Source organism: Haliaeetus leucocephalus, unplaced genomic scaffold, assembly GCF_000737465.1.
Source record: "Haliaeetus leucocephalus isolate CR32 unplaced genomic scaffold, Haliaeetus_leucocephalus-4.0 Scaffold284, whole genome shotgun sequence".
In the NCBI taxonomy this organism is placed as follows: domain Eukaryota; kingdom Metazoa; phylum Chordata; class Aves; order Accipitriformes; family Accipitridae; genus Haliaeetus; species Haliaeetus leucocephalus.
The window spans coordinates 6,027,036-6,045,997 of NW_010972720.1; the positions used below are offsets into that span (position 1 = coordinate 6,027,036).

Genomic DNA, 18,962 nt, shown 5'->3' on the forward strand with positions numbered 1-18,962 from the left:
TGAAGTGCCTCTGTGCAATCGCTCAGTCGTGTAGGAGGTCAGACCCGCCCCCACCCTGCAACCCCAAGTCTCTGTCAAAGCCCTGGCATGCCAGCAGTTGCCAGACAGGCTTTAAATTCAGCTGAAAATGGGTAAAAAGCTCAAGTGAATGTTTTTAATTGAAAGTTTGACGATGCTCAAGAGGGCAGATTATTCCAGAGAAAAAGCTGCTATTATTCATGATACTTAATGTGACTAGAAGAGCAAGGCAGACCTCTGAGAAGGTCCTAAGCATCTTGTTCAGCCCCGCTTCTTCTGAATCATCTCACTATCCCGAGTCACTCCCTGGGAGCCGTTGGAAGCTGAGCACACGCTTGAGGGGCTGTCACGACCCCGCTGCTCTCATTCAGCTTGCTCCACGACTACTGTGCGTAACTTCAGCCGGGACGTTATGGGGAAGTCCTTTGGTTGAATCGCTGGCCTGCTGCCCTGCCAGCCTCCAGCTGCTTTGTGCTCCTCAGGTTGCTGGAACTGGTAGAGGCTGCTCTGCGAGGGAGGATCCCTCCAGGGCAAGACGACAGCCTTAGCTGTCTGGGCAGCGCCTGCTGAGGTTGGGCTGCACGGCAAAGGTTGCGGTCTACCTGCACACTGGCGCGCTGGGCACTCAGGTGATCTCTGACAGCCACATAGTCCTTAGAGGTGGTTTAGAACAAATCGTGGTCAGCCCAGTGTCAGGCATCTGGGATCGGTCCCTCTGCCGTCCCAGCCCAGGTGTTTCTGCAGGCTCCTCTGTAACAAGGCAACTGTTCCTCCGTCTCACAGCTCCCCAGGAAGGTGCAGGTTGCATGTGCTCTCCTTTGGCCTCCTCCAACCCCTCTGGTTAAACTCTGATAACTTTCCTCCCTTAGCCGTGAACGTGAATTAATTCCAATAGCCACTGTTTCCCATCTCTTTCTGGCCTTCTCTCCTCTTGCCTTCCTCTCCTTCTAGGAGCAGTATCAGCAGGCAGAGATCTGATCCAGACTAAGACGCCTCCTCCTCCTCCCTGCAAATTCACTGCCTTTCTTCCATGTCTCTTTTTTGCTCCCCGGACCCTGCCCTCCTACTATGTTTCCTTACCTTCTCACCTTGTATCTCGCTCCTTCCCATGTCTCCCATCATTTCTCAAAGGCATGTTTGGCTTCCCTGCCTTTTGCTTTCCTAGCGGTGCATTTCTTCTCAATCCCCTCTTGTATCTCTTGACAGTCCATCCAATGTTTCCCTGGGCACTTCATGCCCTGAGCTCATTTGTCTTCTCCTTCCCCTCCTCCCTCTCCTGCTCAATTCTTGTCTCCAAGGGAATGCAACAGAAATCAAAGAGAGTGACATTAGCAAGCAGAGCCCTTACAAGTTTACTTTGCTCCCACAGTTAAATTAACGAGCTTTCCAGCCATTCTGGAAAGGTGGTGAAATCATGCAGAATGTGAAATCCTTACGATAATTTACAGACTAGAGAGAATCACAGGTAAAAATCTATTTTCACTGTGTGCTGCAGAGTATCACCCCTTGCATGTTATGCTTTTATTAACAATGCATTCAGTGCTGTTTCCTTAAAACTCTGTGATGCAGAGTAAGATACTGCTGCTGGCTTGGACTTGTTTCGTTTCCCCACGTACCAGGCACATCATCTGTAACTGTCGGCAGTAGGCAACAGGGAGCAGATGATATTTTGCAGTTTTCCTCCTGTCTCATCTTAATGCATTGCTTGTGACTTGGACATACTGAGATCTGGTTTGTAAAAAATCTGTGGAACTTATGAAAGATTTCAGTTAGATAAAAGCAAGTATTTAATTTTGATCAGATACAAATTGTTCCCCAATAGCAGTGTCAATTCACTTGCACTATATTAAGAGGTTCACAATTCAGTTTTCACAATTAATATTTCTATACCATTTCCTGTAACATTTGTGGGGGTTTATTTTCCTGTAACATTTTTATGTCTATTTGTGTTCATTTTTCTATCACATTTATGCTTCAGTAATATGAATATCTAGAAATGCCTAGTCTTCTTTTTACTTGCAATTTTGGGGCTTTCATTCTAATTTGATTCTGTTTTCATACAAATACCAGAACTTTGTACAAAATTGTAATCTCGTTTTTTGTCACCTCTAAACAGCATTCTCTGAACGTCCTTGGTATCATAGTCCTTTTTAGATATTTTTATCCTTTTACCATCAACAACCTTCTGTACCTTCTGCTTTTACTGCTGCTGCTTCTTGCTTCATCAGTGTAAAACATAGTGGCTATAAAGTAATTAACCATACTCACTAAAACAGGTTTGTTCAGCCAATTATCATGTTCTTGCATTGAGTTCCATGGCATCACATGAGCCCTTGATTGCAAACCATGACTTACAAGTGCAATGTCTTTAATCTTCCCATATTATATTTACTCAAGCAACAAAAGACATATTCTCTTCATTCTTAACCATCTCTGAACTGTCTTTTGGGGAATATTTTTGAGCTATCCAATTCTTGCATAAGTGCCTCTTTATCCACATTGCCTGTCTCAATCCAGTACGCAATACATATATTTCTCTCTTAAAGCACATTTCAGGGACTAGCTGGTTCTCTGTTAGTCAAGATTTGGTGCTTCTCCTCTCAACATGGCACAAATTGAAACTCTACTAGGTGTAACCCTCTCTCACCATTTCATGTAGACCCATGGAGGCAAGGCTGGCCAAAAGGCGATTAAAACACTTCTTTCTATTCAAACAAGCCAAGTATTCCCCCTACCCAAAGAGAACTTGTAGGGAAAAATATCAAGCTGACATGTTTGATTTGTGCATGGCCACAGGCTGAAGAATGGCGTGGGGGTTTTTTAAACCTTCGCGTAGATACATCGATACTACGCAGATATGTAACCATGTTTCATGCAACATGCAGTTTCTGAGAGGAGCTCAGTGACAGTTATGCTTGCTGACCATACTTACCGTGCTGCTTCTTTAGATAAGTAGTTACATACATTTTTTAAATTTCTAACTTCAACTTCCTTTTACTAAGAATAGAGGTTATGATCTCACAGTTTTTGTAAACTGGAACTGTAACTCAACTTTACAGTAAATTTCATAATTATAACACAACTTGCTGTTACATACTGTCTTGTAAGACTTGTGCTGCCAGTGGAGCACACAAACTTGCTGTTTCAGACTCATCCTGCTTAATAACAAAGCCACCATCTTAAAAATAATCCATTAATAGATACCATTAGATAACAATGTGAAATTTTTTAGAGAACTGCGGTGTCTCCCCTAATTGCCCTGATAGCAGTAGTATATCTCATCTAATAGACATTTACCCATTTCTTCATTCTTGAATGTTTACTGTTTCTTGTCCTTAGAACAAGGTTAAGTAATAAAAGCAGAACTGAGAAACCATTGAAGAGGTAATAATATCAAAATAGCAATGCTGAAGACACATATCAACATTATTACATCTTACATGTATGAGAATGGAAGAAGTGCTTTGTTTTCTGTCAAGAAAATCAGCATGTGATGTCTCTGTGGTTTTGGAAAGCACTTAGAAGTAAGGATAGTTCACCAAAAAAACAGTATTGTTCCTATTAACGACATAAATGTCCTGCATTGTCAATCCAGTCAGCTCTGCTCAGGCTCCTGGAAGTATCCGTTTCACTTCTGGCTTTTATCAGGGACTTAATAATACCATTTGTTCAGTTATTGACATGTTAATATTCTTGTCCCATGTTAATTTTCTTTGTCAAACAGAAGTCAGGGAGGCTATAGCCAAGCTAGCTCACTCTCCTTTACACTCACTTGACTGAGGACCAGGTGTGGTGAGGGTGGAAGGGCAGCTCCGCACTGCACATGAAAAGGCAGCTCTCTCTTTTTTAGTCATGCTGTACTTGAACACACAGTTCAAGTACACATTTTCAAGCCTCATCAAGAGATTTGGTCATCCTTGATGTCCCTAGTGAGGCCAGACTGATCAGCTCTTTAGGGAGCCTACAAGGCACATGCAGTTGGAAGTCCTACCTCATTCCCTCCAAAGAGGGGAGCGTCTGTCACTTCTGAAGGCTGCATTGGTTGGGTGTGACTCATGCTCTGAAGGAGTAAGAATATTATTCTAAATTAACCATATAACCTGAATCTAGCAATATTTGTTTACCACCTTGGTATTCCACTGTCCTAAAAGAAAAAAAAATACACCAATATGATTTTGCTTTCCGTTTGCTAATTTACTTTTCAAACATAAGGCAATTTACTAAGTTCAGTATGTCCACTTCTTGTAACCCTGTAAAAACACCTTCAGGGAGTTTTTACCTTTCAAAATTAAAAAAAAAAATAAAAAAAAAGAAGAATTAAGGGGAAAAAAGCAACATTACCACTTACTCTGCGAACAAAATGTCTGGCCAAGCAGACCAGCCTTACGTCCTTTTTTCACTCAAGGCCTACGCACTCAGCTCTGGCAGTGTAAGTAGACCTTACAGCAAGGGACAGACAATCTGTCATACAAAGTATATATACACCAACATTTCTTTTATTTGAAAGGCCATACTCCAGTACTTACATCGACAAGGCACACAGTTTATTTGTACAGTAATAGATGAGCTAAGAAGGTGGGGGGGGAAGTGACACAGAAACAAACCAGCAGCCTCGAGGAGCCCTGAGATTAAAGATACCAGGCGCGGGAAGCTGCTGCAGGGGAGAAGCTGGCTCTGCACACCCCAGCAAAAACCAGTCTGGCACCTGCAGACTCTGCGGGGCTCGGGGGCAGTGAATCCCCATTAGAGGGAAGTTGAAAAGCGGGGGATGAGTGTTGAGGTCTGGTAGATAAAAGCCTGGCTACTGTAATTTTGTCTCATCTTCGTAAGGACAAGCCCACTTCAACTGCTCTTGAATTGGCTGCACTCAGTTCAAAGGAGTACGTGCTGCTGAGGAGCACCCCCAGCCCTGGGGAGCTGCTCCATCCCCAGATAACCCCTCTCATTTAAGCCACACCGCCTCCACCCCACTGCTCCCGGTGCATCCCTTCCCCCTCGCGCGTACACCGGAGTTGTTCTTCCTGCTCTTCAGAAAGCACCATCATCACCAACACCATTTCTTTGTGCAGGTTCTTGTGCACGTAAGGTGTGTGTCAGAAACGCGAGTTATGCAAGAGTTCTTGGGTTTGTGAATCCTTACAAAGAATATACACAGCAGTGCTTATTGCAGCAAACAGCACAGTGTGGGAGGACTGCAACACCGTACAGGAATGAGTGAGAAGTTTGGCAGTCTTCTGGCAAAAAGTAAAGAAGCGGCCCCAGCATGATAAATTCATGTATTGCTTCCTTCACTGCAAAGCACCGCTCCCCCCAAATACCTGTCTCTGGAAGTAATTTTGGATTAGACTGTGCAGGTGGTCAATCTTACTGCAGCACAAGCACTGAACTTGCGCTTGTTTGCCTGGTTGTGCGATGAAGTGGAAAATGAGCATCAAAAACTTCTCCGTACAGAAGTGAGCGAGCTATCAAGAGGGAAGGTGTTGATTCATTTCTTTGAGCTCCCTTTCCAACAGACACATTTCCAGCAGTGATTTTCGTTTAGAGTGTGCCTGTTGTTTTGCAGATGAGTTATGGCTGCCAAGAAATGGCCTATTTAGGTGAATTGTTCACGTCTGGTGTGCTGAATGCCAGTTTACAAAAAAGACCAAAAACTATCCTTTCAACGTTAGGACAAAATAGACACACACAAAAAGCCTCAAAAGCTGCAGTTACAACAGGAGAAGGTGAAAAGAGAAATTGTCAGTCACTTTCCAGCTGAGGAAATCTCTTCATTAATCCTGGGCTGAAAAATTCGTCCTGACCGCATTGCTAAGATAAAAGACCATTACCTGAATTATTTAACCAGCTGTGCAAACAGTTGCATAAGACTCTCCCAGATGAAAACGGCATAAAGACCCTTTCCCTGTGGAAGGCAGCCATCAGAAAAAGGAACAGGAAAAGCCAACCAGCTGCTCAAATTTAAGCTTGAGTTGTCTGACACTTGGTTGAGCGGGACAGAGAAATTTAGTTGATACTAATACTTTTAATGCCCTTCCCGCCTCTGTGGTTTTGTGAGCTTGCATTTTCTGCCCAAATTCCATTAAAAAAAACAAGTAGGTAGATAAATTCCTGTCCAGAATTGGACTTTGGGCTGCAGTTTACTTCAGCTCCTTCCTAGAATCACTCCTGCACGTATTTTCTGTAATTCCTATTCACCCACTATTTTCTCAGACCTAGGCACAGCAGAAAGGAAAGGGAAAAGGAGAGGGAAAGGGAAAAGGAGTAGAGCAGGAAGGAAAGGGAAGAGAAAGGAAGGAAACATGCTTTTTTTCCATATATTCAAAATTCTGTAAGACTGGAAAGAATATTGAATTTTTTTATCATGCTTAACAATATTCCAGATAAGAACAAAGGAAGAATGCTGCCCTTCTTAGACAATAGTCGAATTAAAATAAATAATTAAATAAATCCACTTGTCATAATTTACAAGCCTACTAACATACATCAAATTGTCATTTATGACACATTTGCTTTCTTCTTGTTAAGCAAACCAAAACAATATTAGCAAGACATACAGCTATCTTATTGTTTATGGTTCAGTTTTTTAAAAATATATCTGTTATATCTCAAAAGGAAGTTATATCAGGAAACCCAAAATATTAAACTATATTTGTATTGTGAATTTGCAAGCAAGAATGCTAAACCTTTTAAGATGTCACATAGACTGTGTGGAAATAAAGGTATATGTGCATACGGTATTTCAATGAATACTATTTTTAAAAGGCAGGTTATAAATAAGTAGTTATGGATCCACTGAAGTGTGTATTTCAATGAGACTAAAGAAGAAACGCCAAAAAAAAAAAAAATCATTTGTGTATCCATGCATCTATAGATTATTTTTACTTTTTTCATTCTTAGCAAGTTCATTCAGTCACTCTTCAGACAAATAAAAAGCAAAAACGCATGTCAAAATGAGGAAAGCAACTCAGAAATGAAGTAAAGGGAGAAAATTAACAAATTTCATTATGTTGAAGTTGAGAGTCTTTTCCTCTCTTTCAACAATCCACATAATGGTTAAAGATGGTCAGAACTAGAGCTCCCAGTAAGTTGCCGTGCCCTATTTTAAACCAGTAGAGGACAGGAGAGCTCTGCAGGGGTGATGAAATGGAACAAAAGTGATGGTATATGAACTATGTGTTTGTTTCCTTTTGATCAGCAAAGTAACGATTTTGTTACTGGTTTAGCAATGCAGTGATACCCTATCAAGGTGGCTTCTCTTTACTGTAGTTTTCCAACTGTGAATTCACTATTTGGGAGGGACTAAACTTGCAGTATGCTAAGTGAAAAGAATGTATTTGGAAACTGACACTCTTTAATGTTAAATATAATGGTCTTCTATGTAAATGTGAACTTCGTGGCCTCAACAAGCTGAAGGAGACATTTCACTGCCAGGTTAGGACAGATTTTTCAGTATGTGTCGACATAGTGAGTACACACCTAAAACAACAGCACACTGCACTTCTGGAAGTCAACTTTGAACCTTCTGTTCTCACCTGCCAGGAAGCAGCACCTTGGTATATAAGGCTTCCAACGAATAGTTTGAAACAAGTAGGGTAATGTTCCATAAATTTTTTAGCCACTCTTCATAATTTGAGATGCATAGAGGAAATGCCTGATGTGTGTTGAGTGAGAATGTAACAGTACTTTCCATTTTACTGTCAAAATTATACATGAAATGCATTCATGCCTCATTTCTCTATTACAGTATCCCAACTAATAGTATAATCTGTAACTAGTCTTTAAAGAAATGCATAATACACATTTGCACTGTATGTCTTGTTATCTGAAATGTGCGGGAACTGGCGTACCTTGCTCTTCAACCTGACATGTTTACAATAGCAAAAAAAAAGAAAAAATTACAGGATTTATTTTGTTAAGGGAGTGTGCTGCAGAGGTCTGTGGAAAAACAGTATCAGTCATAACTTAGCAATTGGCTGTAGCAGCAACCTTTACTATACACTTCAGTTCTACAGCTCCCTATTTTATGTTGGAGTAACTTCTGATATAAAACATTAATAATGCTCTGCAAGTTGGGGTTGAGCTAAATGTGCTCCAAACTAAGATACAATGCACATGAGAAACAAGTCAGAAATAAAGAAAATGGGGCATTTCCATCACTGACAAGGCTTACCAGGAAGTTATCACTGCAAAGTGAAGTGTCCTACATAGACTAGAACAGAAAATGGTCTGGGAAGGAATGTAATTAAAACTAAAGGAGATGAACAATGGAAGAGAGACTTCCAGCAGGTGAAGAGCAAAAGGTCAAGAATCTGGGAAGCTGATAATCATTATCTCTGAGATTCTCACTGCAGAAGGGGAGAACTATCTGGAGTGGCAGGTCATCCTAAAGAAGAAAAAGAATTTAATCTAAGGGGAACTTCAGCTAGGTGGTGGCAGCTGCCCCTGCTGCTGTCTTCTGTAGTTATTGACCAAATATGAAGATCATTACATTAATGCAAATGGAAATGAGTTGATGGGATTAATGCACATGCGGTCAGGCCCAGTGAGCAAGTTCCTGTTTAGATTCTTGAAAAGTTTATGTGCAACTTGCTCTTGAGGAATTTAAGACGTTGGTTGAACGGCTTTGCTGTGGAGCCTGGCACAGGAGAAAGATCAGAGGGTTCTGTGGTAACACATGTGCCTGAGCTTGTGTTTGGATGAAAAGATCAAAGGCTGTGAAATGCCAAATATAGGCACTAGCCCTCTAGACTTTAGATCTCACTCCTTTTAGGGGAATTTCAATATTAGAACACTAGGCAGGTAAAAGAAGTCTCTCAGTCTAAAACTGACAATCTTGGATGAATAAATTCACCTTGGCAGCAGAATGCAAGGATATTTGGATGTAATAAGAAAAATGGCAGAGGAATGCCCAAAGGTATGAGTGATGTTGCTATGCTGAGCATTGATAAGGCTTTCATTGTCGGCAAAAAGATACCAAGTATAAAGTAAGTTTAGTATTCGATGTGCTGTGAACAAAATGAAGGATGCACATTACAATCCATCATAAAATGGAATATGTAGTAAATTGTAGAAAGACCTATTTCCCTTCTTTTTGTTCCTGCCTATAAAAGTATGAGAAATCCTATTCTTACCTTTCACATCTCAGTCACAGTTTCTTCATGCACTAGGATGCCTGAACCAAGCAATCGTGGCTTTTAAGATTCTTGCAGCTTTAAAGTCATGTTTTTAAGAACATGAATGTGTAGCATGATTTTTTGCTGATCTTTGAACTCTCCCACACTGTAATAATATTAGCTGCTTATCTCAGGCTCATGATGTGCTTTCATGTATTCGTGAAAGAAGAGACCAGTTCAGGAACCACAGGCATGGAGTCAAAAAATAATAATGTGGAAGCAAGTATGCATAAAACAAGAATTGTGGTGTTTAGCGCTGCATACTGCAGTGAAGCCACACACTACTGAATACTACTGATGTGTAACATTTTCCAACTCAAGTGGTATACTCAGAAATATGACAATTAATTTCTCACAAATATTCTGATAAGTTCTTCTTTCAGGGAAATCTCACCTGCGGCTTTAGTAATCATTGTTTGAAATAAAAACCAGTACTTGGCTACTGGAATCAAAGGACGCAAGTAATTCCCAACAAAATAATTTGATACCATTTTCAAACAGAAAGCAGAAAATAGAAAAGGACACTAATTGCACAATATACATTCCCCTGGGAGTTGAAAAGGGAAGTTGTGCGTGAAAATAAAATAAGTTTATGGAACTGAGGAATGAGACTGAAGGTCATGAATAGGCTAGCAGTCACATTCATGCACAAGGAACACTGGTATGTTTGTTTCGGTCTCATGCATAAACGCAGTATCTCGGCTTGCCAAGTCCAGTATGTGAAAAAGAGCCAAAATTAGGGCTAGAAACACACTGGAAGAAACGCCATTATCTTGAAATGTACTTAACTTCAAAAAATAAGTTTCCCCACTTGATTTCCCTGGCTTGCAGTATGGTTTCTGATTTTTAAACATTCTTTTCTTTTTCCTGTTGCTAAGTGAAAGTCTTATATAAACAAAGGAAATCAACTGTGTTAAAAGGATGGAAATGACTGTTTGCAAAAAGCTGTCAAATCTACAGAGTAAGCAAACTGGAAAAAAACATTTCTTAACCTAATCCTTTCAGTTACAGCAACGCTGTGCAGTACTCATGCTGTTCAGAGAACGTTAGTGTGTTGTGGGTTAAAACTGTTTGGAATTAATTCTCTCAATTTAAGAAAAAGAGTTTCTGTAGCCTCAGTGATATGCTTGGGGCTTTTTTGGGTTTGTTTTTTTTGTTGTTGTTTTTGCATTTCTTTCCCAGAAGGAGCAAATTTGATGATAATTGTAAGCATGAAATGTCTAGCGCACTGTGAGGACCTGCAGGGTCATGTTCTAGTTACTTTAAGAGACTAAAGCTTCCTTCAGCTTCCCACTACACAGCCACAGGAGAGGGATGGAAAACTTCTGAGAACAAACAGGTCATATGTGGGCCTGGAATCACCCTTTGGATACTTGTTTCTCCCCATTGCAGGTACAGGCAGGCTGTACTTCTAAACAAGGAGCCTCAGCTGAACACCTAGGCTGACAAATCGAGGCTGTGGTACTGGAAGAGCTAATCTTAAAGGCAGTTTTGTGCCATGAAGCTCACATCATGCTTTACCTCTCTATACTGGGACCACAATGCATGTTTGGATGTGAGCATGGTCTCAGGTCTTGTACCAATGGAGTATACCTAACACAGCATAGGAAAAGACATGGTTTAGATGTCATGGGTCTATTTCAATTACAGAAATTGTATCTACCTATTCATATTAAATGGATATATAGCTGTTCATTTAAAGAAATGTCAGTAGAGCCAGAAAAAAAACATCTCCTGCATGGCTTATGCCACAATTCTCAAACTATGATCCACAGGCAGTTAACGAGTTATATATGCTAGCTGTTCTGATTTCCAGCTACAAGCAGCTTAAGTAGATTAAATATTACACCAGATTCTTTTTCTTAATAATACAAGGGATGTTAAGCAGTCAGGAACAGGAGGGCAGGTGGTCTGCATAATCATTGAATAGGAAAGGCCCAAGAGACACTCTTATTAAGCTACCCTCTTTATGAAAAATTTTGAGGATTCCTACAGTAACAGCAAAATCTAGCCCAATAATAGGGAGTGAGTATAGAATGCTATGGAATTTAGCACCAATAAATATGCTGCCTTTGAAATGGAGAATTAGATGTGCAGCAGGATCTGGTCACACTTCAAAGAATAATATGCAGAGCTGAAGATCCATCTGTTTGCTCTTGCTATCACCATTGAGGCTCCTGTATGTTAAGCAGTCTTTTGACTACTTCAAAGCACGTTTGAAGTCTTTGCTGTGCCTATCCCATGCACAAAAAAGCAAACGCGCATTAACAATATGAGTAGCTGGTATTGTTGTTCATTTTACTTGTAAATGAAAACAATTTGTTCCTGCTGTGTATCATTTCTGGACTCTTTTTTTCTTAGCTATGATAGCGAGGGCCGTCTAACAAATGTTACATTCCCAACTGGAGTTGTCACTAACCTTCATGGGGAAATGGAAAGGGCCATTACAGTGGACATTCAGTCATCCAGCAGAGAGGAAGATGTCAGCATCACTTCCAACTTATCATCAATTGATTCCTTCTATACCATGGTTCAAGGTACTGTAAACAAAAGATTTCTCAGCAGATACTAACCTGAAAACTGTTTTCTTATGGTACAAGGAGCTCCAATCGGATGTGTTAGAGGGAAACTTTAGAGGCATAGAGTTTGGAGGAAGGGGTGATAACATACATGTTTTTATACACCTATAGAAAGAACAGTTCAGAGAAAGAAGGAGTTCCAAAGAGTAGAATTAAATATGTTTTCTAACCAAATAGCTTTTGTAAACAGCTATGGGAAGTAGTCAGAATACCTACTTTGCATTAAAAGGGAATCTTGGAAAGGAGAGAGAAATGGATTGAAAGGGAAGTAAGTGTAGAAATAGCATGAAGTAAGATTTTAGCTTTAAAATAGCATGTGACATTCCAGCAGCCACATCCTTGCAAAAGTCAGTAGTCATAGTATGCTTAGAATTAGGCCAAAAATGCCTAATGAAACAGCAGAAAATGTGTTTTCTGCCAGTCTAAAGAATATACTGTGAGGGTGGGATTTTCTGAAGTGTTTAAGCGACTTTGAAGATATGTGCCAAAGGCATTTGTGCTCTCATGTGATACAGATACTCTTACCAATCTCACCCTGGGTGTTTTTTACCATTGGGTCAGTTATGTGAAGTCAAGACATTACATGCACATACTGCATAAAGTGTACAGGACAAAGGCAGACTCTTAACTCAGGTAGGTAACCTGTGCTTCTCTTTTTTGCCTTTTCAGATCAGTTAAGAAATAGCTACCAGATTGGTTATGACGGCTCACTGAGAATCCTGTATGCCAGCGGCCTGGACTCACACTATCAGACAGAGCCGCACGTGTTGGCTGGCACTGCCAACCCAACAGTAGCAAAGAGAAACATGACCCTCCCGGGGGAGAATGGGCAGAACCTGGTGGAGTGGCGATTCCGGAAAGAGCAAGCCCAGGGAAAAGTCAATGTGTTTGGCCGAAAGCTTCGGGTAAGCATGCGAGCATGTGTGGTATCTACTGCATTCTCATTAAGTGAGAGGAAATGTAAATACATTTCTGTAGGTATTGCCATCCAACAACCACAGAATATCTACCGTAGACAAGCTTACTGTAGAGCTGGAAGTACTTGCTTTTATTACTTCATTTATTGGCTGTTCTTCCGTATTAATTGCTCTTTTCTGTGGACTTTAAACTGTTACTGTTAGCCCGGAATGCATTAGAATGAATTGGAATAAAAGCACAATTTTCTGCTTTCCTTCACTGTTTTTGTTTCTGGTACTGAATTCACACACCTCATTTTGAATCTTGTTTTAAATTACTCTACCTTAAGTTAGCACAGTCCGAGGATTTTCTTTCTTTTTTATTTTAAATAAAATTGTACTAATATTTATTTGTGGTAGAAAGGGTTTAACTGTGTGTGCATGTGTACAGCATATTCCTCTAACATATGTCTTTACCATTTTGTTGGCATTTCTTCTTCCTATACAGTGGGTGAAATATAAGTAGGAAGCAAACTATGATTTATGACAGCCATTTGGTAAAGACAACATAGATTAAGCATTTAAAATTGGGTTGCCAGGAGACCATTTCAAGACCAGATCAGAGGTCTGACATAGTATTAGAACTGAACCCAGTTCTTAAAAATAAGGCCTAGGCAATATGTCAAGTGAAGGCAAGTAATTTCAGACCACTCAACTTCTAAGATGTAACATGCCATTTTAAATCTTACAATATTTTATATCTTCCTTCGGGACAAGAAAAGAGGGAATGCTGTCATACACCTTCTATTCCTCTCTGCCACTTGCTCTGCAAGAAGAATGGATTTTTTCCAAGAAGGAAGAAAGACTATGCACAGTAGCTGCTGCTTAAGAACAATATACTTGTACCTAGCTATGGCTGCCTTACATGCATAAGGAAAAGGAAGCCATGTTTCTGGAGCTCATCCTTGTGGTTCTGGTTCATAGGCGGGTCATTACATAGAACAGTGGGATAATATACCTGCCAATTCATTTGTGAAAGAAGCCCAAGGGAAAATAAAATGACCACACCAATGGCATTTTGTTTTGGCATTGAAACAAATCACCATGAGTCCAGCTCTCAAAAGTGAAGCAAAATTTTGGCATTCAAGTGCAGAGGAGGTGAAACAAATGTCATGGGCAACTTTAATTTGGAAGAGTTAACAAGAAGAAAGGAACAGCAGAGAAGAGGGAATGATTTAACAAGATGGAGGGGAAAGTGAGAGATTATAGATTAGAATAAAATAGTAATTAAAAGCATATGCATAAATGGGAGAACTAGGGCAGGCGGAGAATATGGGCTAATAAGAGAAAAATGCCTCAAAAAAAAAAAGTAAAGAAACTTGTCAGCAAAGAAAAAAAATGGGAAGGTTTTTTGAAATTGATTTACATGGGAAGATACTACAGAAATGTCACTTGGAGTGGGTTCGGGGATGTAGGAAAGTAGAGAAAGAAAACAACAGAAAGAAGAACAGGAATAACTGAGGAAGCTCATCATTTCCATCTACAGATATGTCAGTAACATTTTGCTGCAAAGAAGACAAACGTAGACAAAAAACAGTGACAAAATGTATTGCCAGTAAATGTACTCATATATATGACACTCACTGCATTATGTGTATGCAGTATCTAACATTACAAAGTACTCTCTTGGTTTTCTATCTTTTATTAGTTCTACCCACTACTAGTATTCTTTATAAAGAAATTAATTAGGAATTACATTACCCTCCCTTAACTCAACCATCCTCTGTCAATCTTACTTTTGTTAGACTTGTTTTGTAACTGATCAATAACCTAGTTTTGTCCCCGGACCTGTATGTTTGGTCTGTAGGCTGGCCTTTGGCAGAGGTCCTGACAGTCCTTTATATGAAAGAGTGGGTTTAGGGCATTTGTATTGAGGCCAGACAGACCCTCACTCACAAGGGTCTCAAATAAAGGAACTGGTATGAGCTCTGTCTCAAGGGATGCACCCAGAGTGGATGGGTAACATAGATGAGGGAGCTCAAAGGAGGAGTTTGCTCTGCCTCCTCCTGAGACCTGACATGCTCTAAGCCCTGCAGAGGTCCCCGGTTTTCACATTACCTCTTGAATCTCTCTGTAAGGCACAGCAATATACCCCTACTCCTAATGGAGGAATTACAGTCAGATTTCGTGCTTCTCATTGGAAAGAAAAACAGGTGTTAAAACAGAGCAGGATAGATGGACACCTAACTTAATGAAACGTAGCAGGACAGTAGGTGGGGACTGTCAAGAGAGTCAGTTTTGTGTCATTAAGTGTTTCTTCATTGAAAATTTCCTGAATTACTATTTTTATCATAATGAAACCCAGAGGTTTCAAATATATTTGGAGTGTGGCTGTCTTAGCCACAATAAACACGTTCAAGTTTTGCTGTAAAACCATTTTGGTAGCAGAGCTGTTGTTAAGAAACACTTCAGTTGAAGGCAGTACTTTAGCTGACATATGTTATTCCAGCCCCATACTGTCCAATGAAAGAAGCTATATCACCAAAACTTGTTGTTGTTATTATAATTGCCACTTGTATTACGAGATTATGCAAGCACAGCCAAAATTTCACCAAAAGCTCGCATGTCTGAATGGAAGAGCTCTGTCAGCAGAATCTGGAAGCATGAATCTGGCTGGAGAAAGAGGCATTTCCCTTTTTTCCCCTTGCATCCTGCCCTTACACAGACCAGACAGATGGAAAGTGAGAAGGCAAGGGATGTTATTATCCCATTTAGCAGATAAGGCAGTGAGACAGCCAGATTAAGTACTTTGCTGCAATTTACACCGGAAGGATGTGCTTAGCCAAGAAATTAGCCACAATTGCTTGGACATCTGCCTTAACCATAAAACCACCCTTCCCTCTTTGCCAATTCAGAAATCAGAAGAGCCCATTCTCACTTCAGTGTCTAAGCCTGAGAGGTAGACAAGAAAATTAATAAAAATCATAATTAAATGTAAAATAAGGAAGGGAAGATGGAGAGAAAGGGAAGAAAAAAATCAAAGCAGCAAAACAGGCAGGGAGACACAGAGATGAGTGCAGGCACGTGTGGGAGAGGCTGAGAAATAAAAGCTAAACAAGATTTAAGAGTGAAACTAGGCAAATGAGTGCATATTAGATGTTGGAAAATTTAAACGAAAACTACCTGAAAATGAAGAAGTCCAAAAAAAAAAGACAAAAAGGAAGTGAATGGGAATGTTTCATAGTTCAGTTTAACCTACTTCTAGAATCAGTTTTGTAGCGTTGATTTTTCAAAGTATATTTAAATAAGATTTGATGGCTCATTAAATAGATAAAGTAGCTATTCCGCATCTGCTAGACTGTGCGTTCCTTACTTAGAAGATTTACATGACAACATGATTTTTGTTCCTAAATTGATAGTGCAGATTGTTCTCATGCCAGTGATTTCATATTAAAAAAGAGAAAGGTAATGTAGATAGATAGACAGACAGACATAAACAAAACTGAGCATTTGTAGGATTTTTTTATTATTATTTGCCTATGACTCTTCACTAGTACTTTAATATCTTTTATGCCAATAATAATGAATCTAATTTATATTGATCTTTTAGAAGTTTATCAGCCTTAGGGTGTAAGTACCAACATCCATGATGTATGGATTTTTGAACATGCAGCCCTCAAAACTGCAAAAATCCTCCAGTCATTTCTTTGGTCAGGATATCTCTTCTCTTATTCTTTTGTGAATGTTATTTAGCCATCTTTCTTCACCTCTTTGTAATGTATACATCGAGTACTTGAAAAGGAATTAAAAAAAAATTCTTACTACACCTAGCTGTATGTCCGTTTGTCCCCTACTTGCCAAATGTTAGCAAAATACAGTGTTGAAAAATATTAGTTATCAGTGTTTTATCCCCACCTGGAATAACTTTAAAAAGACACAGCAGATACAGAAAGAGTTTACAGATGAACAAAGAAATCCTAGGGGCCTGTTTGAAAACACTAAAATACGGTTCAGTGCAGAGGGGGAACAGAGAATTGCAAAGATACCAATGTAGGAAAAGAAAACCAGACATTTTCGTTTCATAAGTACAAAAATGAGAGCCAATTCAATGAAACTGAAAGTTAGTGTATTTACAACACTGAAAGGGTGAGGGGGATTTCAATGTAAAAGTATTGCATACAAATCACTATCCACCACTATCGTTTACATATATAAAAAATACAGTTTTCAACATAAATGTATCTAGGCTAAGGCTTTAATTTCAAATCAAAATAGTTATAAACTTCAAAGAATTTATAACTTTTTCAGTGGTTCAGTAATCTTCCAGTCATTTATGGCTTTAAGTGGTCAGTTAACTAGGCAAAAGACATAATCCCCTACTAGGGATTTCAGCCCCATAAATACATTGCAGCAGTGGATAGGATACTGAGTTAAACTTCCATTTGATCCAGAAGGGGAAAGTCTGTGTTCTAAAAACCGTTTAATCTTAATTTGAAGATTTAACATGCTTTTGAAGATCTTAATTTTGTATTTACTGTTTTGAAAAATATTTGCTGTGGAGGATTAGGATTCAGTTCTTTCTTAGCATGATTGTTATGAACTGGACAAGCGGTTGCTGGGAATGTTTTGACAATAATTTGCTAGATATACTTTGGACTGCCTACAAAAGAAGTAGTTTGTTTGCTGAAATGGCTCCACTTATTACAGAAGTTTTCAGTGTGCACATCTTTCAGTATTTTCTTAACAGTTGACTAAGCATCAAGAAAGAACACATTGCAACAAATTCTGGGCCATGTCTTCATATAATGAGACCTTCTAAAGTAGATGCTAATATAGTGCCTTACATTTGTATCAAGAAGTTGATAAAATAATTTACACACACAGCAAATCAATCACTGTAAATGGTATTTAAAGAATAGCTAGCTTTGTGGAAATAATAGGTGGCTAGGGTTTGAACAGCATGATTTATTGTGTCATTTTGTTTGCTTTAAAAAGGTTAATGGCAGAAACCTCCTTTCAGTTGACTTTGATCGAACCACAAAGACAGAAAAGATCTACGATGACCACCGTAAATTTCTGCTGAGGATTGCCTACGACACATCAGGGCACCCCACCCTGTGGCTACCGAGCAGCAAGCTGATGGCTGTCAATGTTACCTATTCATCCACAGGTCAAATAGGCAGCATACAGCGAGGGACGACTAGTGAAAAAATAGAGTATGATGGACAGGGAAGGATAGTGTCTAGAGTGTTTGCTGATGGGAAAACTTGGAGTTACACATATTTGGAAAAGGTAAAGAACACTCAGGTTTTAAAAAATGCTTGGAATGTGCTGAAATTCTGCAGCATCTGACTGCTGCAGACAAAGCAAAAATAGGTAGTAGAAGCACATTTCAATTACTCTAAGTATCAACATGTGATTCCTAGGGGAATGTTTTATACAATAGATATGTAATCATGCTGTAGCTAATTGCTAGGAATTGATGTGGTTTTAAATTATTTAGGCCACCGACTAACAAGAAGCATCTGTATTTACCTTTTATCTTAACACTTAAAATAAGGTACAGGGACTAGATCTCTGCAGTGTAATTCAGTTGGAAATAATTTGTTTGTAAATTCTTCACTGTTGTTTTTTTTCACTACCAAGGAACACTCTTGTTTCTAAATAGTTACAGCTGTCAATTTGTACTTGCTATATGTTGTAGCATCAAAATAAACGATAGGCAAAAGACTAGGAATCTTCATTATATATAACAGTTACTGAATGATAGCTCTCCCTCTAGAAATATCTGTGAAAATCCCCTTTGTGAGATCTCATGCCTGCTATGCAAAAAGAGAATCCATTTCTTTCTGGGGTTTAAATATATTTCTGTTGAAGCTGTTGCTCAGCAGATACTGTTTACTAGTCATTGCAAACATAATTTAATCAAGACCTATGATACATAATAGCCATGCATCAGAAAAATGTCAGAATAATTCCAAGTAGCTCCTTTTGATAAAAATAATCATACAATTGTTTTGCCTATGTTTTAAAAGCTTACAGAACAAGAACACAGTACTCCGGAATCTCAGGCTATTCAAATTCTTCATCTCTAATTGTAGGGAAGAAATTGTATCTCCCATATGTTGTTCTCCTCGTGAGTTAATGGCTCTAAGACAGTTTTACTTCTTCCCATATTAAACATGACTTATCTGAATCCATTGACAATCTGCTGTTTAGCTGTGAGTGCTTGATAAAAGAGTGATACAGTCATAACAAGTAGCAAATTATGAATGTGGAACTACTAATTACAGAAC

At 39.3% G+C, this 18,962-nt stretch overlaps 1 protein-coding gene across 1 annotated transcript in view; it reads left to right on the plus strand.

Annotated features, from left to right (window-relative positions):
• Positions 1–18,962, plus strand: part of TENM3 (teneurin transmembrane protein 3) — a 326,450-nt gene that overhangs the window by 297,232 nt on the left and 10,256 nt on the right. Inside the window, 3 exon segments of the mRNA XM_010569981.1 lie at positions 11,553–11,728; positions 12,440–12,675; positions 17,662–17,958. Coding sequence (XP_010568283.1) covers positions 11,553–11,728; positions 12,440–12,675; positions 17,662–17,958 — 709 coding nt within the window.